This window comes from Sinohyriopsis cumingii, chromosome 10 (assembly GCF_028554795.1).
Source record: "Sinohyriopsis cumingii isolate HCF-2022 chromosome 10, ASM2855479v2, whole genome shotgun sequence".
Classification (NCBI taxonomy): Eukaryota; Metazoa; Mollusca; class Bivalvia; order Unionida; family Unionidae; genus Sinohyriopsis; species Sinohyriopsis cumingii.
In genome coordinates this window covers 58,246,824-58,261,110 of record NC_142970.1, presented here as the reverse complement: position 1 = coordinate 58,261,110, position 14,287 = coordinate 58,246,824, and the positions used below count along the sequence as shown (strand labels likewise).

General features: G+C 34.5%; 1 protein-coding gene across 2 annotated transcripts in view; it reads left to right on the top strand.

Annotated features, from left to right (window-relative positions):
- The window catches only part of LOC149790203 (TGF-beta receptor type-1-like), a 74,318-nt gene that overhangs the window by 20,755 nt on the left and 39,276 nt on the right, over positions 1-14,287 (top strand). The window contains exon 3 of one of the 2 annotated variants that reach the window (XM_089972199.1): positions 9,477-9,637. In XM_089972199.1, coding sequence (XP_089828325.1) covers positions 9,477-9,637 — 161 coding nt within the window. Of the gene's footprint in view, positions 1-1,835; positions 1,985-9,476; positions 9,638-14,287 lie in introns of both variants that reach the window. The other variant, XM_089972200.1, reaches the window with a different exon arrangement.

Below are 14,287 nucleotides of genomic sequence, written 5' to 3'. Positions count from 1 at the left end.
TCATGCTACATGTCTGTGGCATGATGCCCCAGTGCTAGACATCACTATAAACTGCCACAATGCAAACATCATAGCCAAATGACTGTAAAATTGTTAAAGCTACATTAAAAATGCTAAGCACACACACACGCACACACACACACACATTTCCTATTCACCTCCATACTACTGGTTAAATCTGCATATAACCAAATAACTCCCAGATAGGGCAAAATAACTCCCACATATGATCAGACAAGTCCTACACATGATAATAAAAAATACTACATATGATTAAATGACTTGTGCATATGACCAAGTAACTCCTAGATATGACAAAGATATGACCTAATGACTCTTATATATGACAAAGATATGATGTAATGACTCCTAGATATGACAAAGATATGATGTAATGACTTCTAGATATGATGTAATGACTCCTAGATACGACAACGATATGATGTGATGACTCCTAGATATGACGTAATGACTCCTAGATATGACAAAACTATGATGTAATGACTCCTAGATATGACAAAGATATGTAATTACTCCTATATATGACAGAGATATGATGTAATAACCTATATGTGACAGAGATATGATGTAATGAATCCTATATATGACAAAGATATGACCTAATGACTCCCAGATATGACAAAGATATGACCTAATGACTCCTAGATATGACAAAGATATGACCTTATGACTCCTAAATATGACAAAGATATGACCTAGTGACTCCTAGATATGACAAAGATATGATGTAATGACTCCTACATATGACAAAGATATGATGTAATGACTCCTACATATGACAAAGATATGATGTAATGACTTCTACATGTGACAAAGATATGATGTAATGACTCCTACATGTGACAAAGATATGATGTAATGACTCCTACATATGACAGAGATATGATGTAATGATTCCTAGATATAGACTCATACACTGCTATGTCAGTTCATTGTGCACAAGACCTCATTCCAATGTAAGGAAAATTCTCACACTGTTATTTTAGTCCATTATGTACAAGACCCCATATCCAACAGAGAAAATCTACACACATTTAGTTCAGGCCATTGTACACATGACCCATATCCAACACATGGAAAATCGACACACTTCTAGTTCAGGCCATTGTACACATGACCCATATCCAACACATGGAAAATCGATACACTTCTAGTTCAGGCCATTGTACACATGACCCATATCAAACACATGGAAAATCTATGCACTTCTATATCAGTCCATTGTACACAAGACCCCATTCCAATGTATGGAAAATCCTCACACTGCTATTTCAGTCCATTGTGTGAAAAATCCTCACACTGCTATTTCAGTCCCTTGTGCACAAAATCCCATATCAAACAGAAAATCTACACACTGCTATATCAGGTCATTGTGCACAAGACCCCATTCCAATGTATGGAAAGTCCTCACGCAGCTTTTTCAGTCCATTATGCAAAAGACCAATATACAACACATGGAAAATCTTCACACTGCTGTTTCAGTCCCTGGTGCACAAAACCCCGCATCCAACAGAGAAAATCTACACACTGCTGTATCAGTTCATTATGCACAAGACCCCATTCCATTGTATGGAAAATCCTCACATTTCTATTTCAGTCCGTTGTTCAAAAGACCCATATTCAACACGTGGAAAATCTACACACTGCTATTTCAGTCCATCTTGCACAAAACCCTGAAACCAACATACTGAAAAAACTATATCATTCTTCCCTTGGAATGTCTCCAGGCTTTTGGTGCACTGTATCAGCATGAATGTTCACAGCTGCATTGTAAATTGTTTACATTATTAGAACTTGAATTTACACAATTTCAGATGCTTGAATGTGTCCCAGGGATTCCTTGGTACCCTTGTAGCATGTTTTAATCAGAAATCTCAGCAGCATGTACATCGGATTGAGTGCTGTTACTCTGACATGTGTAATGAAAATGCCATTGTAACACTTGCCACTTTATCTTCACAAGGTAAGAGTTTTACAAATAACCCAGATCCTCTTCCACTTGATGTGGTAAAATGTTGAAGACGAGTATTGTTGATATTCCCAGCCACACATAATTTTCTTTTAGGAAAAGACTGAAGAATTATGCTTGTTCTTTTTTTTCTTCAGGCTACACAGTTAATATGGACTAGTGTGAAGACTTTCATAGCTAAATTGCTCATCATTCAAAATCCACTGTCCTAACAGGACTTTTGTAATGTCTGCGCTGAGCCACAGGCAACATAAGATTTATAAGGTCTTAATTCATAGAAACAAATATGATAAGATCTTAATTGGTAGGAAATCAAATTTATTTTCTAATCATTATGATAAGCAGTAAATCTACAGTACTTAGCTCAGTTTATTAATTTTCAAAGCCCCATTTTTTTAGCTTAATTTCATATTCCAATAAATTTAATTAGAATTAAATTAATCATACACCATTTTACATCTTTTTCAAGTTTGGTACAGTAGTATGTATGACATGACCTTGCATACGATTGCTTAGTTTATATTTATAGCTTTTACAAGTCATACATGTACATTTAAAAACATTGCATTAACCATGATGAGATGGTCATTGCACATATTAAGTTGTGGCACTGTGTACATGTATTTATTAAAGTTTATAATTTGGAATCTTATTTCAATTGATAAATCACCAGTTGCTATGGTTTATATCCAGTCCATTGTTGGTTGGAATCCTGCTATTCTCAAAAACCTTTTTTGTTTTAGTGGGCTAATTTGTTATACTTATTAAACTGCAAATAGATCTAACTTTCGGTCACCATTTTTAAGCAGAGTATGAAATGTTCATCCATTTTACCCATCATGTACAGTATCTTACGGGAGTTTCAGAATAGCCAATATGGAATGGGATTACACTTATGTAAATGATGTTCCTGACCAATTAAGTTGGGGAAAGACTTTAGTAATTACTGTCCTAAAATGTAGGTTTCTTAATTCAGGCCAGGTTCCAGCAAAATTCTACATTCAGTGTGAATCATAACAATTTCACACATGACGTGCCAGCCTCATCAAACTCCAATGCAAGAGGATGTTTTGATTGTAAGAGATGCCTCAGTTTAGGTTGATGTCTCAGTATAGGTTGACACCTCAGTATAGGTTGACACCTCAGTATAGGTTGGCACCTCAGCATAGGTTGATGTCTCAGTATAGGCTGATGTCTCAGTATAGGTTGGCACCTCAGTATTGGTTGACACCTCAGCATAGGTTGGTGCCTCAGTATAGGTTGATGCCTTAGTGTAGGTTGATGTTTCAGTATATGTTGATACCACAGTATAGGTTCATGTCTCAGTATAGGTTGATGTCTCAGTATAGGCTGATGTCTCAGTATAGGCTGATGTCTCAGTATAGGTTGATACCTCAGTATAGGTTGATGGCTCAGTATACATTGACACCTGTGTTACTGTGTAGGTTGATACCTCAGTATAGGTTGATGACTCAGTATAGGCTGATGAAATACATATGCAGTATGCTTGTGTAAATATTTTTGTAAACAATCAAAAAGTAATATTTTTCAGACACATTCACATGGTAGGTGACTTTAAAAAGACCGACTCAATCGGACACATTGCATAAGCTCTGACTCCATTTCCATGTGCCCAAAAGGGTCAGATTTATTCTTCGCTATTATTTGTCAAACAACATGCAATTGCTATACTTTAAATATGACAAGAAATAAACAAGCTCACATTAAGTTGACTTTGTATGTTTATTCTGATGTCTAAATATTTTGTGTAATGTTTTCCTCCAGGTCCAGATGTCAACCATCGTCCAGTTTCTCTATTTACATCCAGAGGTCACTCTTTGGACTAACAATGTTGATACATCTAAGCGCATCTTTCCTTATCATTTCTCCATATACTTTTGGTACCAGTAAATATGTATAACCATTGTTGAATTACTTCCTCAAATATTTTGGCAAAATCATATTTTGGTTAGTCTTTTTATCTCACCTGTCTGAAAAAACAGCAAATCTTTAATCAGAAACTCAGAAGCCATTATGGACAACCTTGGACACTTCTAAAAACATCCCGCATATGATCTAATTTTCTAGATCACACGATAAAATAATTGGTTAATAGCATGTTGTGTTCACATGTTAAACTTAAACGATGATTAAGCCATGCACTATTGCACCAATCACAACAATTGCTGGAACAGTTCCTGTTGACAACAGACTGGTTCCAGCTGGTTTCTGTAATACATTGGTAGAATGCATAATAGTGCCCCCATTTTTTAAAGTAGTAGATTTTAAATATAAAACAATATGTGAAGAAGATGGCCTAATAAGTGGCATTTTCTTTCCTACCACTGGTAGAATCACATGTAGATATATATCAAACCCGTGTCAGCACTAATTTTAGGTAGCCCAGGCTATATGTTCCCCCATTTCTTAGGTTACATGCTGCAATTTGTACACAAAGTTTACAGTTTCTATAAAACTATGAAACTATAAAACTATGAAAATCAGATCATCATAAGGGTAAAGGGATAAATATTAATAATTCAGTCATTCATTGATTTAATAATGATAAAAATAATGACCTAATTTAAAGAGGGTAACACATTTAGCTAAGAACTAATCTGCCCTGAGGCCCTCATACAAAGGAATTTATTTATTTTAGCTGCATCTTTGAAGCCACTTGATATAATGGGTTTGGAAGAAGGAAATAGAGTGGGCATTTATAATCTCAGCTGGAATACTATTCCAGAGTAGAGTTCCAGAGTATTGGGAACTGTTTTTAAAATAACTCCTTATTTGGTTTGGGATTTTATAATGTTTGGTAGACATGGATCACAGGTGAGGAGTATTACCAGGTAGCCTATACTGGAATAGTGATTATAAATATTCAGGAGCACTATTATGGGATATCCTGTACATTAATTTGGCTTTTCTCAAACAGATTCTTTAATAGGTAATATTTTTAACATACCAGCTAAATTTTCCTTGCTTTCTTCCTGGATTGATATTAGCTCTAATGCTCTTTTTTGAAGATGTGCCAGCTTTGCTATGTTTTTATCATTTGAATTACCCCATTCTGTATTAGTCATGGGTTGAAAAACAAAACTCATTTCATTTGTGCAAAGTTGTCTCATGTAAAAAAATTTTTTCTTTTTTTCTCAACTTGAAATGAGAGGGGTTCCAGGTGTCAGCATGTCAGATTTTTTTAGTGCTGACAAAATTATGTGATCCAACTTTAGGGAGAGATCATAATATTTTATTCCAAATAATAATCAAATCAGTTATAGCAGCAGGGTGTGTGATCAGACCACATACATACGACATCTCCATGCCAGCTTCTACTCTTTCAGACCTGCTGGATTTGAGACAGGCACTCCATGTGGGATACAGCCAAATATGTGAGATTTTGACTATTTGAAGTAGTCATTGACAATCCATACCTTTATTGGGTGTTTGATGGTAAACTCCTGAGAGCTGTGCACAGTAATTGCATTGCCAAAACACAAGTCTGTACTATTTTCAGAAATGACAACATGCTTAGCAGCTGTTATATTCACCTTGGCACTAACATCTTGCACAAGCTCTCCATGGAACTGTAACAGTGCTATTTGGAAACAGCTCTTGGGGGGTATTCGAGTTTGCAACACCCTATATATCATGCACTGCTGTTAAGGAAACATCCCATTCTTATGTCCCCTCACTTATATTATGGATCGATGAATAGCATTATAAACAGGGGTGGGGGTGGGGAGAACAATGATGATGATTCTGTTATTATGGCTTCTAGTTAAGATTTTCTTTTTACCGATCCAAAGGATCACTGTCATGGAATTTTAGCTAATCCTGCTTTAAAATCAGTCATTAGCACACTTTCTTATTTCTCAGAATAATCAATGCAGAAACTGCTAAAACATCACAATCCTTTCTTGCCCATATTTCAGCAGGAGCTGAGCAAATTTGGTTGGTAGTGTCATACTTGTACTCCAAGCATCACAGGCTCAGTACATACTTACACCAGTCCAGTTTGGCTGCCTCATAGTATCCTTGAGAAGGGCACATAACTCCATCATTTCTTTGGCATGATATAGCCAATAATGTGTTTAAATTGTCATTATATCCAACATAAAATATTTTTAAAAAAACTATTTCAGCCATTTGTTTTCATTTTTCTAAATTTTCTGATACTTTTTCACTCTCTTTTGATCATATTTAAGACCTCAATCTCCTTGTTACATAATTTTGAATATTGCAAACCTTATCATTATTTCATAACCTCACAATGCAGTGTTTATCATATATGTTCTAAAAAATGAAACTTTTTCACACTAGCCTTTGGTGTTGTCAGTATTGAAATTAGTGCATTGGTCTATAATACAAGGCTAATTGGCCATGCATGTACTAACATGATACCCTAGATCTTGTGGTGTTGTCAGTATTGAAATTAGTGCATTGGTCCATAATACAAGGCTAATCGGCCATTCATGCACTACCCTGATACCCTAGATCCTGTGGTGTTGTCAATATTGAAATGAGTACATTGGTCCATAATGCAAGGCTAATTGGCCATGCCTGTACTGCCTTGATACCCTAGATCATGTGGTGTTGTCAATATTGAAATTAGTACATTGGTCCAGTATACAAGGATAATTTGCCTTGCATGCATACTTAAGAAAATCGCCAACCTTACACATTGCATTGAAGTGCTCATCAACATTTTCAGTGCGGTTTTTCACTGTACCTCATTAGATGCAGGGTTTAAAGGAAGTTGTTTGACCACACTTTGTTGATAGCTTTTAATTATGGTAATACAAAATGCCAATATCGTGAGTAGTCTGAAGGTCAGAGGTGTCCTTTTTACCACATCTTTCATAGATTCATGGTAGACCCAATATGAAAAAAAAAATGGTTTCTGCATTGTAAACTAGTTTCAAGATCTCAAACCTCAACCAAAGGTCAAAGGCATTGAAACTCATTGTTCAGTTATATCTAAAGTCAAGCAAACACCTCTAATGCCTATGGACAGTATTTTGCTTGACAAGTACAACATTTTGCTGAACATGTTTGATCTAAATTGTGAGGGAAAAGATTGGAGCAGTCATCAGAATCATTTCCTTGACAAGACCAATTGTAGTTTGCATCCTTCAAGACTAAAGCTATAATTTCCTTGACAAGTCCAGTTGTTGTTTGCATCATTCAAGACTAAAGCTATCATTTCCTTGACAAGTCCAGTTGTAGTTTGCATCATTCAAGACTAAAGCTATCATTTCCTTGACAAGTCCAGCTATAGTTTGTATCATTCAAGACTAAAGCTATCATTTCCTTGACAAGTCCAGTTGTTGTTTGCATCATTCAAGACTAAAGCTATCATTTCCTTGACGAGTCCAATTGTTGTTTGCTGACTTGGAACTTTTACTTACAATGCATTCATTTTCCTCAGTGACATGGAATTTTTATTTATTATGAATTCATTTTCCTCAGTGACTTGGAACTTTTGCTTATCAGGATTGTGTCCATGTTCCTCACTGACTTGGAACTTTTGCTTATTAGGATTGTGTTCATTTATGATTGGAATTTTTTATCCTCACATCATTATTTTCTTACTATTGCTGACTTTATTGATACAATTTGTTTTTATTACTCTTCTTTAAATTCTTAAAAATGGCTGTATTAGTATAATACATTAATACACTCATTTTGTGCAGAAAATATTATTTGATCTCTCTATGCATGGAGCTATAGCATCATCACTGTCATTTATACAACTGGTACTTTCAGTAGATGGGGGGGGGATGGACGACCACAGTTGGGATTGACATGAAATATACTTGTATGTAGTTCATTTATTTATAACAGCTTTAATGTTAACTTCTTTTTAATCTTTCTACATTTGATGATCTGTCACTATTACATACATGCCATTGTATAATATGGTCCCCTTTATAATGTACCTCATTATAACAGGTTCCCTTCTGTAATGACAGGTTTGGTCAGGGATACTACAATAATATGCAGTAGTAATTCTACAGTATGTATAACATACCCCACTATAACGTTACTCTTTATAAGACTGTTTCTTTTACAAGTGATACAGTTATGGATTCCATTCCATTCTATAATAGTAACATACAGTGTGACGTATAAGGTAGTCACAAATAAAGCATGGTACTACACTATCAGCTTCGAAAATGCTTTTTTTATTATGCTTCAAAATTCGCACATTACAAATAACATTTTGGTGATATTTTTGACAAAAGGAAAACATAACATTTAAGTTTGTGACTTTTAAAATTTGAAGTACATAATTTGCTGTGGAGCAGAGCAGAAATGTATCTAAATGGCAGTTGTAGACTCACTTCTGATGGCATGTTACCAATTTTGCACTTGCAACAAACCTATAATTGAAACTAAGGAAAAAAGTGTATCCTCTCTGCCGACCCTCCCTGTTTCTCACACACACACACACATATATATATATATATATATATATATATATATATATATATATATATATATATATATATATATATATATATATACATGTATATAATGTTTTAAAATTTATTAAAAAAAACTTTACCTTCCAACCTACCCTAGTTTAAAAACAAGTGCAATAGCAAACATTTTTTTTGTGTGCCTAATACATCTGTAAAGAAAATGGTGTTGGACATGAGTAAGATGTCATTTAAAGGTTTACCGTAACAATTAGATGAATTAATTGACAATGTGAAGTAACTAACTGGCTAAAATTAAATGTGAAGATTGTCCGATTTTGATATAGATGATTACAGTTCAGCTGTTTATTTACAGTGTTACATTGCAGTTGCTACTGTATCTACTGTATATATTTGGGTAAGACAAAATAGGTACTTTTTTTACTGTCCCAGAACTTATCAAAACAGAAATAACAGGAACTTTGAAAATAAGTTAAACAATAAAACAGTTTTTAAATGAAATACAGTCTAGTGCTTTGTATATGGACATTGATGACCCAGCGTCTCCCAGAAGATTTGGAGGAGAAAATCATTTGATGAGTTTGTGAAGGCCAAGAGAGGAGAAGATTTCACCGACAATATGATTATTAACATGGATGAAACTCCGCTGTACTTTGAGCTCATCCCTGGACAGACTGTCAGTAAGAAGGGGATTACAAGTATGAGAATTCACAGAAAAATATAAGTTTGTGTTTTCTGACATTTAGCTTTCTAATGATTTAAGAGGTGTCCCACAACTTGTGACTTGGAGAAAAAAAAAGTTTTGTTCCAGAACATACTGTGCACAAAAAATTACTTTAAAAATTAATTTGTGTCCCAACAAATACGCTGTCCTAATATGTACAATAAACACAGTAATTAGCATGGTTACATTTCAGCTGCTAATTTACAGTTATATTTCAGCTGCTTATTTACAAGGTTCATGGTTACATTTCAGCTGCTTATTTACAAGGTTCATGGTTACATTTCAGCTGCTAATTTACATGGTTACATTTCAGTTGTAAGGAAAAAGGGTTGTTGATGCCCCCAGACCGTCCCATCACGTGCCATGCTTCATCGTCTAAAGTACATGAAAACTACGTTGAGTGTTGTTACACAGATATGTGTAATGCCAAGTTAAACCCAACACTTGCACCCCCACCAAAAGAGCAGCAGCCAGGTAGGTCACGATGACCTGATGTTGTTTCAATGGTGATGGGTGTGCCTGCATGCTGTGGATATATAGTTAACACGTTTGCTCTGTAACACTTGTAACAAGTGTGCCTGCTATGTGTTGTAGATTTTTTAGTGCATAATTGTATGGGTTTTGGGACTTCTTTTATTATATATGCATGTTCTCTACACAGAAATGCTGTATAAGGGATATGCATGCTTTATTCAGTTTGCTTGTTTTTTGCAGCTTAATTAGATTGATTTCTGGTATAATAAATATATATGCTTGCATGTACTGCATCTCAATTTAATTTCTTTTCTATGGCAGATTGTTTTCTTTGCATGGCGGGTGGTTATGCTAAATATAATTGTACATCTGGAGCAAGTAGTATTTTTTATTTATTATCCATTTGTCCAGTGTTTTGTTTGAATTAACCTTTATTCAAGGTTATTGCCGTGGTAACTTGCTTGCTAATGTAAGAATATGATTACACACATGTTACCGTGGCAACTGAAATTTCTCATCCTAAAAACATCAATTTCTTTATGGTGTCATAGTTGGGTTTACAAGTCTGTATGCATTGCATCTATTCATTTTATATAATATTTCTGCTTGTTGCTAATTTTTCCTTAGTATATTTGTGATATATTCAGATATTTTGGTTTACATGACAGGGCTGCTGTCTGGAATTTTCTGTTTAGTATCTTGCTGTTAATATAAACTCTCTAGTGTTATATAATTTATAAAAAAAAACTGTTATAAAGCTTATTTAGAGTAGGATTTGATGATAGTATACAGGGGCATGACTAGCAATAGCCTAGGATAGCTTAGGGGTTGTTATATATTCATATTATTTTTGCATCAAAGACCATGACTAGCAATAGCCTAGGATAGGTTAAGGGTTGTTATATATTCATATTATTATTGCATCAAAGACCATGACTAGCAATAGCCTAGGATAGCTTAGGGGTTGTTATATATTCATATTATTTTTGCATCAAAGACCATGACTAGCAATAGCCTAGGATAGCTTAGGGGTTGTTATTTATTCATATTATTATTGCATCAAAGACCATGACTAGCAATAGCCTAGGATAGCTTAGGGGTTGTTATTTATTCATATTATTATTGCATCAAAGACCGTGACTAGCAATAACTTTGGAGTTGTTATATATTCATATTATTATGACATCAAAAGACCATAAATAACAATAGCTTAGTAGTTGCCATATATTTTTCTTCTTATAGCATCACAGACCATGAATCGCAAAACTTAGAAGTTGCTATATATTATTCTTATTATAGCATCAGAGGCCATGCATAGCAATAACTTAGTTGTTATATATACATATTATTATAGCATCAAAGACCATGACTAGCTATAACTTAGGAGTTGTTATATATACATATTATAGCATCAAAGACCATGATTAGCTATAACTTAGTTGTTATATGTACATATTATTATAGCATCAAAGACCATGAATCGCTATAACTTAGTTGTTATATATACATGTTATAGCATCAAAGACCATGACTAGCTATAACTTAGGAGTTGTTATATATACATATTATAGCATCAAAGACCATGACTAGCTATAACTTAGTTGTTATATATGCATATTATTATAGCATCAAAGACCATGACTAGCTATAACTTAGGAGTTGTTATATATACATATTATAGCATCAAAGACCATGACTAGCTATAACTTAGGAGTTGTTATATATACATATTATAGCATCAAAGACCATGACTAGCTATAACTTAGGAGTTGTTATATATACATATTATAGCATCAAAGACCATGATTAGCTATAACTTAGTTGTTATATGTACATATTATTATAGCATCAAAGACCATGAATCGCTATAACTTAGTTGTTATATATACATATTATAGCATCAAAGACCATGACTAGCTATAACTTAGGAGTTGTTATATATTCATATTATAGCATCAAAGACCATCACTAGCTATAACTTAGGAGTTGTTATATATTCATATTATAGCATCAAAGACCGTAACTAGCTATAACTTAGTTGTTATATATGCATATTATTATAGCATCAAAGACCATGATTAACTATAACTTAGGAGTTGTTATATATACATATCATAGCATCAAAGACCATGACTAGCTATAACTTAGTTGTTATATATACATATCATAGCATCAAAGACCATGACTAGCTATAACTTAGGAGTTCTTATATATTCATATTATTATAGCATCAGAGACCATGAATAACAATAACTTAGGGGTAACTCATGTTCTTCTGTTTGATCTTATTTATATTAATATTCAGTACTCTCTTCAGCGAAAGGGTCCCATAAATTTGAAATGATTTGCCATATGACCTTTTTAAAAATGTGTCATTCCCTGACAACTAAATATATGCAGCTAAAATCATTCAATTTTGTCAAATGTCATGATGAATACAGTACTTATATACTATTATGTAGATCTATATATCGTTGTGCAAAATTGTATGATGTAACTTGTTGCTATATTTACATATGTGCAAGGCTTTCACTGTGATTCTCTACTATATTAATCAAATTGGCTAAAGTACTTTTCTTTACATTGATAATTGCTAGTGCATTGCTGTTTAGTTTGATATTGGCTACACCAGTACTATTTACATGTACATTGATATTTGCTAATATACCTACTGGTATTTACATTGGCAAGGTGTTGCCATGGTGCCTGCTGCCCTTTAATCTATAATGCATGTATCTAGGATCTGTCTTCTGTCCTGGCTATAGTCTGCCTATAATGCATGCATCTAGGATCTGTCTTCTGCCATGACTGTACTATGTATGTAGAAAATATGAAGTAAATATATCTTTTCATGTGTATGTGCCCACAAACTTCTCACATAATACCAATCCTTCCAAATGATGTAACAGTGGAATTCATGCATGTTATTGTTTAGTTTTTATTGCAGTGATTGCCTAAATGCATGTCATGTAGAACAAAAATCAGATCACTGGTTGAAAATTTATTAGCCCAAATCAAAATGGCAAGTGAAAATTTAGGGCATTTAATTATTCCAATTACTTGCTCAATCCAGGTGATCACTGTTTCAGAGCCGAATGGTGATTTCTTTAGCATAAAAAACAAAAGATTCTGTTTTAAATATTTCGAACTTGATTCATTGAAAGTTTATACTTTCTACCAGTGGTTTCTTTTCCATTGGTTCTAATCGAACTTGCTCGTGTGGTTCACTCTCTCTCTTCAGTAAAAGTTATTTGCCAGAGTGAGACAGATTAGTTTCAGTGTGTAATTACTGACAGCTGGAGTGAAGGGTCACAGAAAAAAATTAATCACAGTCAGTGTTTGGTTCTTGACATAATCAGCTTTAGTATTTCTAAACATATATGGTTGAGCAATAGTTTATTCTGGGCAAGTAAATCTTTATGATATCAGTAAATGCCCAACTGGGCAATATAATTTTTACACATATTTCAACCCCTGTTAAACTGTTTATATTTGTATTTCAGTTTGAGGCACATCAATTATTATCATGATACAATTAGTGACATTATTACTAGTCCCCGGGATCACTGCCATCTCACCTCTGTCTGTGTGAGTTCGAGTATTAGGCTCGGCTAATGTGGTTATGTGAGAAAGCCTGCCAGTAACTTCTCGTGGGTCAGTGGATCTTCCCGGGGTTTTCCAGGGTTCTTCCTCCACCATTAATACTTGCCGCCACGTATAGCCTATTGTGTGCTGAAAAATGGTGTTAAACACTACAACAACAACAACTGGTCCCCACTGACCATGACACAATTACTTACATTATTAATAATGCTAATGGGGCCCCGATTGGCCGAGTGGTCTAAAGAGCTCACCGTTACAGATCACTGCCATCTCACCTCTGTCTGTAGGTATGTGAGAAAGCTTGCTAGTAGCTTCTCGTGGGTCGGTGGTTCTTTCCTGGGTTTTCCCGGGTTCTTCCTCCACTATTAATACTGGCCACCATGTATAGCCTATCCTGTGCTGAAAAATGGCATTAAACCCTTCAGCAACAACTACAGCTAATGCTAATGACCATACTATTGAAAATGATACAATTACTGACATTATTACTAATGTTAATGACACTGTCATTGATTATGATAAATTACTGACATTATTACTAATGCTGGTAACCCTGCCATTGATCATAATTCAATTACTGACATTATTACTAATGATGTTGACCATACCATTGACCATGATACAATTACTGACATTATTACTAATGTTGATGACTCTGTCATTGATTATGATAAATTACTGACATTATTATTAATGCTGGTAACCCTGCCATTGACCTTGATACAATTACTGACATTATTACTGATGCTGATGCAACTGACCATAATACAATTACTGACATAATTACTAATGATGATGCAGCCAATGTTGGTATGTGAGAAAGCTTGCCAGTACCTTCTCGTGGGTCAGTGGATCTTTTCGGGGTTTTCCCGGGTTCTTCCTCCACCTGGCCGCCACGTATAGCCTATCATGTGCTGCAACAACAACAACTAATGCTGATGACCGTGCCATTGACCATGATACAATTACTGACATTATTACAAATGCTGATGACCCTGCCATTTATTATGATACAGTTACTGACATTATTACAAATGATTATGACCC